Raw genomic sequence first — 18,584 nt, forward strand, 5'->3', positions numbered from 1 at the left:
AAAATCCCTCTCTTCGAAAGCAGGTAGACAGAGACCTCCTTGGAAACCTTGCCCCTATTTTTACTGTGCTCCAGTGTTCCTTATGGGTTTTCTGGTGCCTGCATTCACTCAAGTCAGTTTCAGTTCATGTCTTTTATTGTTTCTTCCCACCTTTCTTAACATGGCTGGGAGCTCTGTGGATCAGTAATATTTCTCTGAGCAGGTTGATAGGATGTAGTCTTAGATAACATCAGCAAGCTGACCCACACCAAGGTACCTCAAGGTGCTTGTGGAACAATTAACTGGTACTCAGAGCAGGGAGAAACTTCAGACAACATTCCCAGCCACTGCGGTGCTGAAAGGGGACTCAGCTAAGATTTGTACATGAACACTGGCCCTGCATTTGTAGAAACTGATAAAATCCTTCTTCTCTTTTCCTTAACAAAAACCATGACCTTGATGCTCCTTACAATAATTACATAGCCTCTAAGCACCTGCTAAATGATTTACTCAGTAGTGATAACAGTCAACTCTTACACAACATTACTTTTTATCTGATTGAGTAAAACCAACAACAGAGTGGCTTAAAGGTGCACCTCATTCACTATTTGGCCTCCCTGTCTTCTCCAAAAGGCTTGCACAAAGACCTGACCCAACATTCTGTGTCTTTCCCTGCCTCATGGCTGCCAGAGCAGTCAACCTGCATACAACTTCTGGCAACTAGGCCACAACTGGCCCTAGACTACCAGCTTTTCAATGTCCCATATTTCATATGTAAATGTAAAATGGGCTCATAAACTCATACTCCTTTGACAAAAACAGAGAGCACCATGTCATGCAAAGATACTAGGCATTACCAGCTGTAGGAATAAAGGTGTGAAACAAGTGCTTTTTGCTTGTGGAAGTCAGTTCTTGCACAGTTTCTAGTAAGAGAAGAAATGTTTAAGAAACCTGGACAGCTTACAAATGGCAAAAGCTGGGACTCCAGTCCATTCTCCAATCCCATACGCCCATCCCAATAGTAATAAATCACTGACTTTAAGTTTCCAGCCAGGCAAACTAATTTTGGCAGATAGTCAGAAGTGTATGGTTTCAAATGCAAATGCACAGGTTTCTTTTTTGTTATATATATACATATTTTGTTTTGTTTTGTTTTTACATGGCAGTTGACTGGCAAGAGACAGAAGGAGAGGTGTGGTACTTATTTTTTTTTTCCCTGAACTTTAAACTGGTTATTTGCACAGCAGTCTTTCCTGCTTATGTGAATTAGGATGTAACATATTCAGCTCCACCTCTTTTTAATTATAAACATAAAAACAGATCAAAAGAATCGTCTGAAAAATACCATAGCAGTCTTTGATACGGACAAGGAAGATCTTAAGACTTTTGTCAAGAAAGACAAAGGACACTGACAAGTGATTATCTCTTTCTGTTGTTGGAAGACTTGTTTGCAGACAAAATTGAACAAAACCTCCAAAATAACATCACAGATAAGCCCCAGAGGATGTTTATTTTGCCCGAAGCAAAAAGATTATGATGTTTGCCAGCACCAGCATATCGCTAGAATCATAGTGTGACAGCACATCTGTGTAACTCTAGCCTGCTTGAAGCAAGGGGACAAAGGAACAGTAACACTCCAGGTGGAACCAAATATATTTAACCCGCGACAGAAATGTCACGCAGTGCACAAGGGGGGGATGCTACAATGTTAGAGATCAGTAAACAAATCTATTCAAGCCTATCCAGAAACGATAGAACACTGAATTTATAATCCCAACGGCTAAAAGGAGAGGAGGAAACTGCTAAACAACATGTTGTGGCTCAGATTGAAGAAAGAGCAAGCAAGACATGTCCCCAGCTCTGGAAGGGCTTGTGAAATCTTACCTGCGTGATCCAAGACTGGGCTGTTGGCACCACAGGTTTGGTACAACGAAGCAAGGTCCTTTGGAATGTATGTTTTAAAGATATTTAAAATGTCCAAACGTTTCTCATGCCCATCTGATCCCAGATCCTGTTTGTTGGAGTGTAAAACTGAGGAGACTCCTGCTGCACCAGGCTGGGGCTGCATCAGTGGACTTGCTCGTGTCACGGCTGTGCAGTTTGCCAATGTCCTCATCTCATTCCCAGCCTTTATGTGAGACTCCCTCTGAGGCACCGATGGCTCTTCATGTTTAGTGTACTGCTCGCTTTTGCAAAGAGGATGATACTGCGGTGGTGGGTTGTATTTGGCCTTCATGGAATCAGATGCACAGTGCTTACCTGAAGGGAGAAAACCAGTACTTCCCTGGGGAACCACGTACTTTTCCACTTGTTTACTGTTGGTAGGCTGCATGCTAGGCCTGGATATGACTGTCTGAGTAGGCGTTATGCTTCCACTATAGGCTCCCATTTGCATAAGTTTGGAATTTGCTTCATATTTATTTTTGAGCGGAGGCTGTTGTGCTGCTGTGTTGTATTGCTCCTGTGAATGGTTTACTTTGGGCTGTCTGTACCCATCCAGACCTGATAAGCAAGGACCACAGTGGCCAAATGCGTGACTGTCCTTTGATTGATGCATACTTCCAGACTTTGCAGTCATCCCAACAGGAAGAGAACTGCTTTTGGACCCTGGTAATGCACTTGGCACTTGAGTACGTGTAAATCTGGCAACGGGCAAAGGCTGGCATTCCTTACCACCGAGAGCAGGAGGGGGACCAGTACGCCCACTCCTTGCCAGGAAAACCAGGTTGTTTTTAATACTCTTGAATCCATTCTGTTGAACCCATGGGGGTACCATTGAGTTGCAGCTGATTTTGTGCAAAATTCTTTTGTGCATCCACAGGACCTCAGGGTAGTAGGTCTTGTGACTGCAGAAAGGGCATGGGTAGATAATTAAAGCAGCCTGCAAGGATATATTCAAATTTTTATTGCATGAATTATCCCTTGTTGATTTTTCACTCAAATCAAGTGGAGCTGCCTCTTCAGCTTCAGCACCTTTTTCTATCAGAGGATGCTCCCTGTGTAAGTCTAGTAAATTTTCTCTAGAGTGACTAGCTTGCATTTCAAGTGATGTTTTCAAGTCCATGACCATGTTTGAAGATGTCTGGCCCACACCTGAAACAAAGCCAGCAAAGTGACTGGAGCAAGGAAGCCCTTGGCTGTGGTGAAATGCTGGCATCTTTGTATCTGCAGAACCTTTCAGATCCTGATATTTTGAAAAGGGCTCCTTGATGACACTCTCCACTGCGGACACCAATGCTGGAATCTCTGGTTTAGATTCACTGGCCTCATTTTCTCTGGTGTTGTGGCTTCCCAGCTTCGTAGTTTCCTCCATCTGAGATGTTACCATGGGGGTTTCCTCTTCAGAAAAACTGCAGCGGTATGGCTTTTCATCTGAGTGGGACAAACAAAAAACATAATTGTCACTTAATGGAAAAAGGAGTACAGCAGACAAAGCAAAAATCAAAAATAAAGTAAGGTAGAAGGATGAAAGAACAACTTTGGAATTAATATTGTAATGACATATTACAATGTGTACTGTAAGTGTACTGTATAAGCAAGAAAACTGTGAAATAAGACACAACTGTTTGATTCCCTTTTAACAATCACTGTGAAGTCTGGACAAACTCTCTAATGCTGGACATTTTGAAGACAAAAGCAATTCAATAATATGCCCACGTTAAAATTCTGTGACTCTAAGAAAGATAAACAAATATGCAGCCATTTAATTCTTTAACAAAAGCAAAGATAATGGAGCCAGATAAGACTGACCTAGTTAAAGGTCTGTCAGCATTTCCATTACAAGCCCCTATTTTCAAAGGGTTTATAACCTTGGCTCCACGCTGAAACCAAGAATATAAGCAGATAGAGAATACAGAATAAATTGCTCACTTAAGAGAGACTTTAGCAGTGGCCCAATATAAAAGATGAGTCATGGAGAACATAAACTTTGGGTTTTCTGTCTGTCAGCTTAAAGCAGACACATTTTTATTTTAACATATGTTTATGTTTTGAGTCAAACTTTAGGTAAATTTTATGACAGCTCAATCTACTGAGATAAAGAATTCATTCATTGTCAGCCACCGAGATTACAGAATTCAAGCCAGACCTTCAATTCTTCTCAGTTTCTCCTTTGCTTCTCAGCTCTCCAGAGCAAATTTACCTAACACATGTCCTGGAAAGGGAACATACTGGGCAGTAATTAAAGCAGTTTAGAGGGAAGCAGAAGAATAGGATTTGTTTGCTGAGAGTGCAGTTACCTCCACCCGCTAACACAATGCTTATCTCTCAGAGCTGCTGATAAAGTCGTTGAATCCCTCCAAATCAGTTCACAAATCAATCCCAGAGAGATTTTCATCACAGCAGTAATGCTTACTTCACTGAATCCATTTAACATGTAACTGAATTGAATCATCTGACAAACTTTCAGTTTCAATTAACATGCAGTTAATGAGCTCTGCCAGGCAAGTGTAAGGAGACTATGCTCCATCTAAAATGCCACCAGTTCAAAGAGGAGTGGTGAGAATGGGAAAGGAGCAAACTGCTCTGTAGCTGCATATCCTCTCCCATCAACTCATAAAAGAGCTTCAGAAAACCAAGTGCTGTTCCTTAGCAAGATGCAGTGCCACTGGCATTCTTCTAAACAGCAAAATGGAAGAAGTATATCTCCTGGAGTTGGAGTTTCACTTCAAATAAAGTCTACTTAACCTCATCTTCAAATTAAGGAGCAAAAAAAAAAAGAAGAAAAAAAAAAACCAAACCCTAAAAATCGTAGAATGGCCTGAGTTGGAAAAGGACCTCAAGGATCATCAAGCTCCAACCCCCCTGCCACAGGCAGTGCCACCAACCTCCCCATTTAACTCTAGACCAGGCTGCCCAGAGCTCCATCCAACCTGGCCTTGAACACCTCCAGAGATGGGGCATCCACAACTTCTCTGGGCAGCCTGTTCCAGCACCTCACCACCCTCACAGTAAAGAGCTAAGTAATTAGGTTAAAAATAACCCATAAGATTTCAGTCCTGCAGGGCTGAGTGCTCACTCTGCCAAGATCATTTTCCTTTCAAACTCTCCAAGGGGATAAACTCAGGAAAAAAACCCATAACCCCCCAAACTTGTTTTTCCTGTGTTGCAGGGGGCAGGGTTTTGAGAAAGCACATGCCTGGCACTACTGGCTAAGTTTACAGTTTGAAACAAAGACGCTGCATGCAGCAGCGAAATCCGATGCTGCACATCTGCGTTACTTTCAAAGCACATCTGTCAAAGCCCAAAATATTTGTGCTCCTAAATAAGATTTTAAGGCTTCCTTTACGATCACAAGCAGTGGGTCCTTTGATCAGCGCAGTAAATAATGACAGAAAGCAAAACCAAATCATTCAATCGCAGCAGCATTCAGCGGAGGCTGAACCAGCCTCCAGGCTAAGCTCAGCCCAGCACAGAGGCATGGGGAGTGTGGAACACCCCAAATGTGCTGCCCCAGCTGAGGAGCCTCAGTGACTCCTCCGTCCTCACAGCTGTTATCCCATCATTTTGGTCAACTTGGCTGTGATGATGGTGTACGGCCACAGAAGCTGTGGGAAGCTCTGCCTATCTCTGGTGCTCCTTGGTGCCTTCTGACTTTGTCCAAACCCACACACTGTGCTGTTTCAGCCAAACTGACTGAGGCGGCCTGACGCTGAGGTATAGCAAGGTCTACACCTCTAAGACTGCTTAAGGAGAGGGGAGGATACAGATGGACAGATCACAGATCTGTGTGCCCTAACAGTTGTGTAGAAAGCTTGGGAGATGGCTATGGCCCTTTTTGGCCCTCCCAGGTTAGTGCAGCTAACAAGAAAAAGGGATTTTCCAGGTGGGAAACAGCACAGAATATGAAAATGCACGGTGGCGGTGATGAGGTAAACCTGGGCACTCCCACAGTTGCTGATATCAGACAGTGCCAGTGCAACACACGAAAATCACAGAATCACAGAATGGCCTGGGTTGAAAAGGACCACAATGATCATCTAGTTTCTACCCCCCTACCATGTGCAGGGTTGCCAACCACCAGACCAGGCTGCCCAGAGCCATATAACACAGCTTCTAGCACCTTATAGTAGCATCTTGGTACGTTCAGTTCTGGCGGCTCACCTAAACACTACTAAACATTATCAGAAATAATTTTAAAGATCAAATAAGGAGCTTCAATAGCAGTATTTGTATTAATTGCTTAAGCAATTAATGACAATTTTGGCTTCTAGCAATAAAATGACAGAAAAAAATATAATTCTAAAATCAGCACTAAACAAACACATTGCTAGCTCTCTCCCCCATGATGTGCACACACACAGCCTAAGTTTCTATGGATGCCCTCCCACCTGCCCCAGGGACCCACAGCAGCTCCAGGGATGCCCCATCCCCATGGCTGGGTGCAGCAGGCAGCAAGAGCTGGGGGAAGAGGGGATGCAGGCAGAAGGAAGGGGAGACAGCACGTTGCCCAGTAATAGCATCACAACCTTTTTAGAAAAATAGATGAAATTTATTTCTGCCCGCTCCCAGCCGCTTGCCCCAGCTGAAAAGGGGTACTAACAATCCTTTTAAATCACTGGTATAAAATATTGCTTTAACCAGTGCAGTGCAGGCATTACTGTCACCAGAAACTTTCGAGATTTTATTATGGCCAGGTCAAAGCAAAAAGTCATGAATGGGATGCCTTCTGCACAATCTCCAGGGACTATAACTCATGTTCTCCATTGAAAGACTTCTTGGCTAAGCACTCTCTCACTTTCTTCCCTTCAGACTTTGTCATCGTCTCATTTTCATCTTAATTCCTTTGCTTATTACCCAAACAGCAGTTTATCTCTAGTACTTGAGAGTGACAAGGGTCCTTTTACCACAGCCTTAAAGCATTACAGGTTTTGTGCGCTGCAGTCAGCCAGCCAACACTTGCAGCAGAGGAATTTTGCCAAATGCTCAGCAAAGAGGTGGCTGCTGATGCCATCTCATGCCTTCAGTTTGAACATAGCTTCAGATATTGGCGCTCTTAAATTAGATGTAAAAGCTTGTCTTTAGGATTTTTTGGACGTAGCTTAAGACAAAACAGATCACAGCAGGACAAAGTAGAATAGCTTAAAACGCTATATGGGAAGCACAGGTCCAGAAATACAGGAACACCTGGGGATTCAACCACTTCTTCAGAAACATACATCTGACTTCTACTCCTTAGTTACATATCTTACACAGGCAAACAAAAGAGAATCCAATTCCTCCCCACACAACGCTCTTCTCTCCTCTTCCTTCTCACAAGCACAGACTCCACTTATTTCCTCCCAGCTCTGACCTCCTCAGAACCAGAATTCAGAACGGGCTGCACAGCTGTTTTAATTCATGAGGCTTCCTATACAGTAAACCAGGCTACAAGCCTGAGGACAATGAAACTGATTTCTATTCAGAATCTATTCAGAATAGCAGAACCATCTAGAAAATGGCCCCTTTTCTGGCTAGCACTGTAACACTAAGAGTTGAGGGAAAGGAGCAGATGTGATGTGTTTGATTTTCAGTAAACATTTGATAGTGATTAGCACTTTGATAGGATTGCTACGTCTTTATTTGGAAACTGAAAATAAATTCTGATAAAAGCAAAAGATAACATTGGAAAAAGGTGCAATATTGCAAAGATCTGTATACGGGCCTATTTCACATCATATTTTCCTTAATGATCCAGAAGAGACTCTAGACAGCATGCTAACTGAAGTTTCCAGGAAATATGACATTTGGAGGAACTGCAGAAATAATGGGGACAGGGAAGTAACGCACAGGGACTTGGAGAGAATAGAAATGCAGTCTGAAAATAATCAAATGAGATTCATTCTGAAAGAAAGCAGGCTAAGACAAGTGAAGGGAAGCGATCCAAAAACCCCATGCAGTGGGAGGGCGAAATCTGGGATGGGGCAATGCTGAAAAGAACAGATGTTACAGGAGACAACAAGTTAAATAGGAGTGTACTAGGTGAGGTTCTTCAGTGTAACTTTCAGAAACAAAAGCATGCTATAAAACTAAAACTACTCCTCTAAAAAGGACACTTACATGATGGCAGTGCCAGCTGCATTGTTATATGAGCATTAAACCTAATATATACACCGCAATCATGGGCAGTACGGAATAGCCTGCATCAAGTACAGTCCATGGCAAGGGGAAGAGGCTAAAGCAGGTATGCAGTACAAAATTGTGGCATTCTACCCCCAGAAAGGAGGGCCCATCAAAAACACACCACTCTCAGAATATCTGTACAGACCTGCAAATATGAACAAGTTTGGAGGAGTTTCAAAGAACTGTGACAGAAAAGTAACCAAGTAAGAAATAAAGATTAAGAGTAAAATGTCCCTAACCTCGCTGGTGGAAGACAGCAAGGTGACAGGCCAGCGCCTGCAGGCTCTTGAGGAGCACCAGGTTCCCAAAGAGAATTATGTCATCCTGAGCACTGGAGTGTATCACAACAATAAGATATAATTGCAAACAGGAAAACTTCCAATGACTAAAAAAATAACCTCCCAGTTGTGTGTATTTGTAGAGTAAATATCAAGGGAAGAGTTGGAACACCACACAGAATGGGAAACTTAGATGAAACACTACTTATGTAGGATAAAAATCATTCATTTTCATAGGGAGACAGAAAGCATGACTTAGTTCTTCCCTTTGCTCTACTCACACAGAAAACCAAATCCCCTCCTAAGCTGATATCCACACAGTAGGGCTGAGTTGTGCACACACACCAAAAACAGCCTTTTCATACTACATCCCTACAGGGTTAGCCAAGAGAGGGACTCCTGGGGAATTCACCAACGAGCCCTGATCCTGTTTAGCAGTGTGCTGATCCTTTGGGCACAGCTCACGTTCTGTTCTGTTGAGTATTATTTGCTTCCCAGTGGCAATGCCCTGTCCCAAGGTTCTTATCCCTTACACCACCCGTTTTCGGTCCCAGCTGCATTACATAGCAGAACCCCAACATGAAGCTAAAGTGGATGCAAGGTGAGAGACAACTCCAGTGCACACTCTTAGGTTTCCTTACAGCACAACGCTGCTTGCTGCAGTGAGATACCAGGAAGAAGAAGTTATCTTGTTTTGTTAAAGCCAGTGTCTCATCTGAAAAGCTCACCTTGCTCTATATGTAGTTGGATATTTTTAGATGCAGCTGCAACAGCTTCTCAATAATTCACAAAAACAGATGAACACGATTAGACTGGAATAGTCAATACAGCGTGACAGGGCACGCTAGCAGATAAGAGAGTAATAGTGAAGGATAAAAAGCACATGACCAACTAATAACCCTGCTTCCTCTTGAACTAATATTAGAACGAGGGTGTTTTTGGCTGACGTTTGAGGTTTTTAACAGAGCAAACCAAATATACCTCTTGAGACTGAGATGCTGCCCAATACAGGGGGTTCATCAGTCTCCTAATTCTCCCCACCTCATAATGATTTCACTGAAGCTATGACGGAGGGAAAGCCAGAGGTCAGCCGTGCATAGAAACAACTCCAAGATGCTCCAAGACGTCCTGTTTTTTTCCCAGTCATCTGGTCACGAACAAGAAGTTTCTGTTTAATACCACACTGCTTTTCCTTATTGTTATCAGCAGCAGCTTTTTTTTTTTTTTTTTGCTTGACTACATACTGGGGACTTACCTATTCCCTTCTAAGCTACGAGCTGTGTATTTGTAACAGCACTATATTGTCATCTTTAGCAAATGACACCAGAGGCAATGGGAATGCTTGACCGATGCACCATTTTTAGCATACTGATCAGACTAGCTGCCCTGTGGTTTAGCTTTGTTCATGATCTCCATTCTCCTTTTATAAACCTTAGAGTTCCTAAAATGATTCTCAATTACTTTTTTTAATCTCATGTCTTTCAATTTCAAGACAAGGATGCATGATGGTCATTATCAAATTTTTACTAAACTGGGAGTGGATGTGGAAGACAAAAAAGCATCATCTCCCAAGAACAGGAAAGAACTGCAGATGTGTATCATTGTTTTTTGGGAGTGGGCCTAGGGAAGGGAAATTATTATCTGAGCAAGGCAAATTTTAATTTCAGGAACCTTACACCAGCAAAATTTCATTTCTTTCCACTCTTTTTTTACTCACACAGAACTATTATGGTTGCTATGATGATTAAATGACTAATGCTTGGATCCCTACACATCAACATTTATTGCAGCAGTATTATTCTTGAATCACTATTCTTGCACATTTGTTTCAAGTTTCCCTCTTCCTTTCTGTTCCTGAAACAACAATTTATAGACTTATACCAAAGGCCCATTTGTTTTATTTTATCAATTTTACACTCTGCAACTTTTAACTTCACACACGAGTTACTGTTTCTCCTTGCTGTTGAACATCTACATTCTCATGCTGCCCTAGCTCTTCAGAAATCACATCCCCAGCATGCAAACAGCCAACCGTCCCATCATATTGCTCACTTCTGCACAGAAGAACTGCGGATGGTCCATGAGATGAATGAGATAAACGACAGCCCAGTCCAGGGCTCCCCACACTGATTCTCCATCTGACTAATCTCTCCTGCATTGTCTGGGAGGACACCTGCTGCTTGTGGAAACAAAACCCACTGAGCTCTTACAATCTGGGCAGCAGAAAACATGAATAGGCAGCCATCAGTCTAATTCAATAAAGTTTGCTCAGTGCTGGATTGCACATGTTGTGGGTTGTTGGCTTTTTTTTTTTTTTTTTTTTTAATTATTTCAGATTATTATTATCAGAGCCACTGACTGCATTAGTTTTGCACTTTGGAAAGAATGTGAAAGGTCACTGAGCTGATCAGAAAAAAAATACCAAAATTTTAGTTGATTAAATTTGAAACTTAACCTTTAAATGTGAGTGAAATCTGAGTCTGAGAACAGTTACGGTAAAGCACACAAAGGACCTCTTCTACAAGGTATTCCCTAGCTCAGTAAAATTACAAATTCCTTTGCACAGCAGAAATGCTTGAGAGTTATGTCACACTTCAAGGATCACTTTTTTTTTTTTTAAAGGGGCCTGAAACCACCCTCCACCCACACAGCTCCAGCTGCAAATGCCTGCAGGTTTACTGGAATTTCAAGCACTATCTGAGAATATGTACTAACAAAATAACAGAGGAATTAAGAGGGGAAGGGCATCATGTCCAAAGCCTGGCTGAAGCTTGTGTTGATAAAAAAAACAGCATGAAAGTTCACAGGGAACTTTTTCTTTCTAGCTACTTGTATTTTCCCTCAAAGAATATTTGGCTTTGTTTTCTAGGGTACTGATGCTACAAGCCTTTCAAAGGCCAACTGATTGCAGAAGCCCCTCCATGTGCAAATGACTCTGCTCTTCCTTTGCATTTCTTTTTATCACCTTCAGCTTCAGAGGTGCTGGCAAGCTCATGCTGATGCCTAAATTCAAGCTCTCTTCTGGGACCTGTCTTCCAGGTATCAGCCTGAACAGATTCAACACAGACTTTTTCTTTTTTTAATCTCAGAGTGAGGGAGGGAAGCATCTGCAGTAGAACAGAGAACAAAGTACAAGCGCACATGTGGGCAAAACGGCTGCTGCTGGCAGCGTGCCACTGACAAACACCACATTTCCAGTGTTTATAGTGTCACTGAACACCTCCTCAACTGCGATTTTGGTAAGTCATTAGATACATGTTACTGATGAATTTTGGACAATGGCAGAGCTAGTGCTCACTCACCAACACTTTGGTCTCAGCATTCCTCATAAGGAATGCCACATCTTGCTTGCATCCTAAGCAGAGACCTGAGACAGCTTTCAGTGACCATCCTCAGCCATCACCAGTGTCAGGGGCACAGTGGGGAGGCTGGCACCATGCTGCTGGTGACATCAGCAAGCCCCCAAGCAGGGGGCTGCCTGCCCAGCCATGTCTCACAGCCACACACAAGAGCATCAGGCACGCATTGCCTCCGTCAGGCAAAGGAAAGTGAACTGTCCACATTACACAAAGCTTTTGCACCTCTGTCACCATGTCAAAAACTGGCTTTTCTTCCTAAAAGAAACTTAATGCGCAAGCACGTGCACAGGAAAACAGAGAGTCAAAGAATGGCTTAGGTTGGAAGGGACCTCAAAGACTACCTAGTTCATCAGGCAACCAGTGACAGCACCGCATGGGTTTGAAAAGTGCAGGTATCTTCACAGTCCTTTCACCTTCTGGATGGTGAGAGAATGGCAAGCACTTATCTACAAATTCAGTGGAATAGAGAGAAAGAGAGATGACTACTTACACAGGACTGGTGCAAAATGCTTTTAGACATGGCTTGCCAAAATGAAAACTGTAGAATTTGGCACTGCTTTAATATTACTGATCATGAAGTATTTAAAGAAAATTATGGGATATAAAACCCTTGGAATGCTTTGCAAAATTAGGAAGTAATTAGGCCAGATGATACCAATTTGACTGTAACACAGTTTTGTCATAATTCCAGACTTAACAGCAATGCTGCATTAACTGGTCCAACACTTAAGTGCAGTACTTCCAGTGCACTGCTAGGCATTTCGCTGTGTGTGGTCCTGCTTGTTAACTGCAGCACAGGTAGAAGGGGGGAAAAGGAAAGACTATTAACTCAGCAGGACACATAATTAAATTTGAGAGGGTTAGATTTGAGTGGTGCTTTTTCATTGTTATTAATTAAGGAACAAAAAGAGAAATACAAATGGTTTTGATGCAACAAAACTACTAGAAGAGGAGGTGGAAAACGGTGACTCAAATTTATTATTACATTTTCTTTTTTAAGCAAGTGGCAGCCTGCCTTGCCTGGACAGCCACTCCAAACACAGAACCATGCAGCTGTAAATCTTCCTGGAGATTTTCCCTTTCATTCTTACAGTCAGACATGCCACAACATCTGCTCCACAGTGTCTTCTTGACCACCACCTGTTCTTCTTACTTCAAGTGTAGTAAGGAAAAAGGCGTTCCAGGCCAGGACTGTGGGCTGGCAGCTACAATGCACAGCTTAACATTCCTCAGCCAATATTTCATTTCTCCTATCATTTGTTAAGCATGGGCAGCTTTTTGCCATATATCATAAAACCTGTTACTAGACCTGCTCAGTCTAAAAACAGAGGGTACAGCTGTGCTGCAGGCCAGGCTTCTGCCAAAATACCTGCAGCCAGTGAACACAATGTGATAACAGAGGGAGCATGGCTACGGAAATACAGAGCTCTGCATGATCTAACTTACCTTGTTTCTCCTATCAAAGGCCATGCCACCAAGGCTGGTTCCTATATTCAAAGCCTTACAGTCAGTCAAAGATCTCTACTCTGCACATCAGTCTTGTCAAAAGCAGTGGCATATCACTGAAAGATGAACTTAGATTATAATTACAGGTATTCAAAAGTGCTCTAGTTGTATAGTATTTGGGTATAATTTTTTTTAATTATTATTATTATTATTATTTTCAGATTATGAGAGGGAAATGGAAGAAAATAGTGCTGAAATAATACAGAAGTCCAAAACATGAGATGTTGACTGGACAGACTGACATTGGTGGAAACAAGGGGGTCAGTGAGGGGTAAAACTGCAGGATCTCAGCTACCCCAATTACATGGGATGCAAGCACCAAGCCCAGACCTGGCATGCAGCAGCTCTCGTAGACCTGGTATGTCACATCTCTGTGCCATGGCAAGAAGGATGTGGCAGAACAGATGAGCATGGGTTGAAGATTCCTGAGGTGAGGCTTGGTGGCAGGAAGGCTCCAAACTACTGATGGACCATAAGTTGATTTTAACAGTTCTGCTCTGGCTGGACTGAAGGTGAACTGTAAGGGAACAAGGGTTATCACAGAGGATGGGGCTACAGCCAGAAGGGCAGCAAAAGCCACGCTGCTGAGGCCACCACTGATGTGCTGACTGCAGCGATGGCAATGGCCTTCATTGGGTGCTGGCTTCAAATGACCAAATGTGTTGTATGTGTGCTGCAAAATCTGAAGATTTGAGTGAAAAGCCTTAAGAAAAGGCTGAAAGCCCTGCTTGCCAGTCCCTCTGCTGGGCCTCTAGCATGCCAATGGTGGCATTTGCTCCAGCTGACCTTGAACGGCAATGATATTCAAAGGTTAGTTAATTGCTAGGTAAGTAACATTTCCTTTACCTTTCCATCCAGCATCCTCCCTTGCTCTTTTGTGTAGAAAACAGAGGAAGTGGTCACAATAACTATGGGAGGCATTTCCAACAAAGTAAATGGCCTTTCAGACCAGGCTTGAAACAACTCTGACAGCCTTGTGGAAATCACTAAAGACACCAGTCATTTACTGGCAACTTCAACAATACCCCTGAAGAGCTAATAGACAAAGAATCCTGCAACCCACTGCCAGGAACAAGATAACAGAAAAGGCAGTTGTTTGTGGTTGTTTTGAGCTCTTAGAGAGATTTCAGGGTTTTAATTTATTTATTTATTTTTTTTTTCTGGTGCTTTTATACTGAGAGGTAAGTTTCAGAGCTCATGAGAGCACCAAAGTTAGTTACGTTAGTTCTTACCTAACTGAAATTCTTGCTTATAAAATCTTTTGTAAACGAGCAATAAACAATAATTTTTAAGAAGTAATTCAAAAGATGTAAGAAATTTGAGCATTTATTCACATCCACCATGCAGGCTTCCCTTTTTAAAAAAGAGGAAGCCGTCTGGAAAGGAAGTCAGATGAGAATCATCCCATGGTGTGTAATGTAGATCAGAAAGGTCAGGAGACAGGGATGTCTCAAAGATGTATTGAAACTGTAAATGAACTGTAAATGAACAGAACTGGCTGTAAATGCATTTTATGAATCTTTCAAATAATAGAAACATTGTTATGCTAAAGGAAGAAGGGGAGAGAAATCAAATCCATTAGAAAAAAAAGAAGCAATAACAGCGCATCGCATTTAAAATAATTTTCATAGACAATGAACTAGTAATTCTGCACCTGTGAGTCACGATTACTTATAAGACACACTCATTTTAATAAAAGATCATGTTAAAACGCTGAAACTCTAACAACTGAAATTAACTATTGCACATAGCACACAGGAAGCTGCCCAACTTTTCCAATTAGTACCGTGGCTTCAGCTTCAAACGCAGAAGCAAAAGAAATGCTGAAAAACACTGCCACAGGCTGGCTTAATTTGGAATTTCTCCTTTTCGAAAGGATTAAGACACACATGCACACATAACCAGAAGGGCTGGAAAGCACTTCAGATTTCTGTCCTTTCCCTAGTCCTTCTTGTTATATACATTGCAAAAGAGCAGGAAAGGATGTTTAAAAGCAACTTGTAATCTTGGTTTGATAGAAAAGAGCATCTATATTCACACAGCAGACTGCAACCACCATCTTGGGCGAGAGGCCTCATTAACCTCACCTCTGCCTTTTGTTTCCATATTGAGAGCAAGCCCACAGAAAGCTACATAAAAAATCCCTGTGCCTGCCAGAGAGTTATCAAGAGACTTTAAAATTCAGATGATCAGCTACTGAAATGAGGTGTCCTTAAACAGAAAGACACCTGCCGTCTCAGTTCAAAACTCTTATCCTCAGTCTTGAGAAACTAGTGGGATGTAGGCACATCCCACTGAGAACAAGGAAAAAGCTGTGACACTTCTTAGGCAAGGGCTGGGGTCTGGCATACTCTTGCAGTAGCAGTACTGACACCACTCCTCCCCAGGAGCTTCAGTGTTAATTATTCCCCAGCGTTCAGCTCTTGCAGGGAACTGATATTTGGAACCTCAGGGAGACCATCTGCTCTCCCAGCAACACACAGCGGCTCTGCTCACAGAACTCCAGTAGGGTTTAACAGCATGCTGGGGGGAGGGATGGGGGGAATGGAGGTCACCAAACCACCTCCCAGTCCCACTGCCTGAGGCTGCATCAGCTGTGGGCTCTGTTGTTACACGCAGAGAGAAAAAGAAGAGGGTGAAGTTATCAGAAAAAGAACTCTTCAGATTACCTGCTATTTATCCATATCGTTCTGTTAAAACACAATGGACATGGGTTAGTGGGAAAGGTGGTGATAGGGGTTGGACTAGATGGCCTTTTCCACCCTTAATGATTCTACAGCTCCATGAACAAACCAGTCACTCCCCACCCCAACCACATTGCTCTGTTGCCTTCAGTCAACAGAATAAAAACCGGAAGAGGATTGGATTTAACAAATGTGGCACAGACAATACATTAATCTGAATTTATATATTTTTTTTTCTCTTTAGCCAGAAGGAAAAAACAACTTCCACAGTGCACTGAAGTAGCCACGAGAGAGGTGACACAGTTAATGGAGTCACCAGCCTGCAGCAATTAAGACACACACAGTGAAATCACTACAGTGCTGGTGGACTGCACTGTGGTGAAGTTAAAATGCTGTGCTAAGAATTTATTGCTCTTTTCAATACTTCACCTCTTAGAATCATCCTACAGTAGTTCCTGCGTCCCAAAGAGCACAGTTAAAGAAACCTCTTATGTTCAAACAACGCACAGAAAAAAGAAAGATTCGGAGTTTTCCTTGCTATTAAATGGGCTGATACTTCTGCCTGCCGGAGTCACCTCCAGTACATAAACCTTAGCAGCGAGCAGGCACCAGGCAGGTGCCGATGCACAAGGCCATGGCCACCCCCGCTCTACCGCCAGGTGGCGCTGCCGCCCAGCGGATGAGTCCCGCCGCCTCTGCGCGGCCCGACCCAGGGACTGATGATAGGAAAACATGCTTCTCATAGAGCGGTGCTGCAGTGGCACAGGCTGCCCAGGGAGGTGGTGGGCTCACCGTCCTTGGAGGTGTTCAGGAGCCGCGTGCATGTGGCACTAAGGGCCGTGGGTAGTGGGCATGGCGGGAGTGGGCTGGCGGCTGGACTGGATGGCCTTAGTGGTTTTTTCCAGCCCAAGTGATTCTATGGTTCTATGTCTCTATACTCCAGCCAAGCAGAAGAAACTTCCTGTGCACGCCTGCAAGATGGAGGCATTCTAACATGTTCTACAAGGATGAGCAACTCACCCTGGGTGAACAAGTTTGCAACCACAAAAACAAAGAAAGTAAACGCCTTCTTGTGGTTGCAGCCGTGTGTGGTACAGTGTAATCAGAGACAGGGTTAAAACAGTGACAGAAAGTACAGAAACTTGATTATCTGTCCTATGTACGATGCTACATAACGCTCTCTTGAAATAAATATTCCCCAACAGGCTAATATAGGTTACTTAATAGGAAATATCATGTTCACAGATGGTAGGAAAGCATCCATGTTAGGGACAAAAGGAAAACACCCTCAGACACAGAGGTTTTGACTTTTGTTCAGTGCTCCTGGTATGCAGAAAGATCTCAGTCAAAACAGGCTGCAGTTTGTGCAGTCAGCAGTAGAATGAGGTAATGCCAATCTGTATCTTTCTTTTCAGCCATTCTTGATGTCCAGTAATTAGCCCGCATGCATCTCTGCATGCAAGTATCGCTTAAACTTTTGAAGCACTCAGGGAAATACAAAAGCATGGGAGGAGAAAATACACAGACCTCATAACTTTTGCCTGCAGAGTGCTAACTGACAGAGCATTCCTACAGATTGAGAAAGTGCTGTAACAGGCTTCTAATCAGCTAGCAGGAAAGTAAAGCAGTGAGTAGTAGTGTACAAGAAGACATCTATACAAAGATGATAACCAGCGTCTGCAACTAGGTCAGGTGTGAACTATTCTGGAGAGACGTTTTAAGATGTGAGAAAGGCAAGCTATGGGGTTGCAGTGACACATTATTAAATTGAAAATATTAGCAGAGGCCACATGGGAAAACAAACAAGCAAACAAAAAGAAAAACACCTTCAGATTTTGCCAAATTTAACAGTGAAGAAATAATGCTTCTGTGTTTGGAATTCAACTTCAAGCCTAAAACACAGACCAGGAACAGGACAAATGGAGTCATCTCTTAATTCTCAGAAAAAAAATAAAATAAAAATAAATAAAATAAAAAAAAAATCGAGGATTTAGGCAAACAATCTCTGATTCAAAGGTCTAGGTTTGTTAATGCAATGAAGAATTTGGGGTTCCCGTAAGTTTTTATCTTTATTGTTGTAGCATTAAAGTATACATAAAATACTTTAATTAATGGGATAATGGTTTCAGACACAAAATGTATTTCATTTTGTTCTGAAAATTTGGAAATGATCATAGAATCGTATGTTGAGGGTCACAACCAGCAGACCAGGCTGCCCAGAGCCACATCCAGCCTGGCCTTGAATACCTTCAGGGATGGGGCATCCACAGCCTCCTTGGGCAACCTATGCCAGTGTGTCACCACCCTCTGTGTGAAAAACTTCCTCCTAATATCTAACATAAACCTCCTCTGTCTTAGTTGAAAACCACTCCCAGGTGCACTTGGTGTTTGACTGGCGTCTATTTTCCATTTCAGGGCTCTTCCCTAATGCTACAGTTTTCCTCCAGAGTCTTCAGGACCTGAGAGCAACAGTAGCAAAGCCAAAACAAGTGCTTTAAGGATATTTTATGAAAATACAAGAACAGAAGGTACTTTCAGGTTAAATTCTAAAAATAAGTCAATAATAATTAAAAAATTTAAAACTAAAAATAAATACCTTAAGATTTAGGTTTCACTTATATAATAATTCATTATTTCAGAATAAATGTTTCCTGGAAAAAAAAAAAAAAAAAAAAAAA

General features: G+C 42.4%; 1 protein-coding gene across 3 annotated transcripts in view; it reads right to left on the minus strand.

The window, feature by feature from the left end:
* ZNF516 (zinc finger protein 516) overlaps positions 1-18,584 on the minus strand; it is a 74,504-nt gene that overhangs the window by 12,950 nt on the left and 42,970 nt on the right. For all 3 annotated transcript variants that reach the window (XM_042840002.1, XM_042840004.1, XM_042840003.1), the window contains exon 3: positions 1,864-3,351. In XM_042840002.1, the coding sequence (XP_042695936.1) occupies positions 1,864-3,351 (1,488 nt within the window). The remainder of the gene's footprint in view (positions 1-1,863; positions 3,352-18,584) is intronic.

This window comes from Centrocercus urophasianus, unplaced genomic scaffold, assembly GCF_019232065.1.
Source record: "Centrocercus urophasianus isolate 14NV4802_14NV808 unplaced genomic scaffold, USGS_Curo_1.0 seq_11, whole genome shotgun sequence".
In the NCBI taxonomy this organism is placed as follows: domain Eukaryota; kingdom Metazoa; phylum Chordata; class Aves; order Galliformes; family Phasianidae; genus Centrocercus; species Centrocercus urophasianus.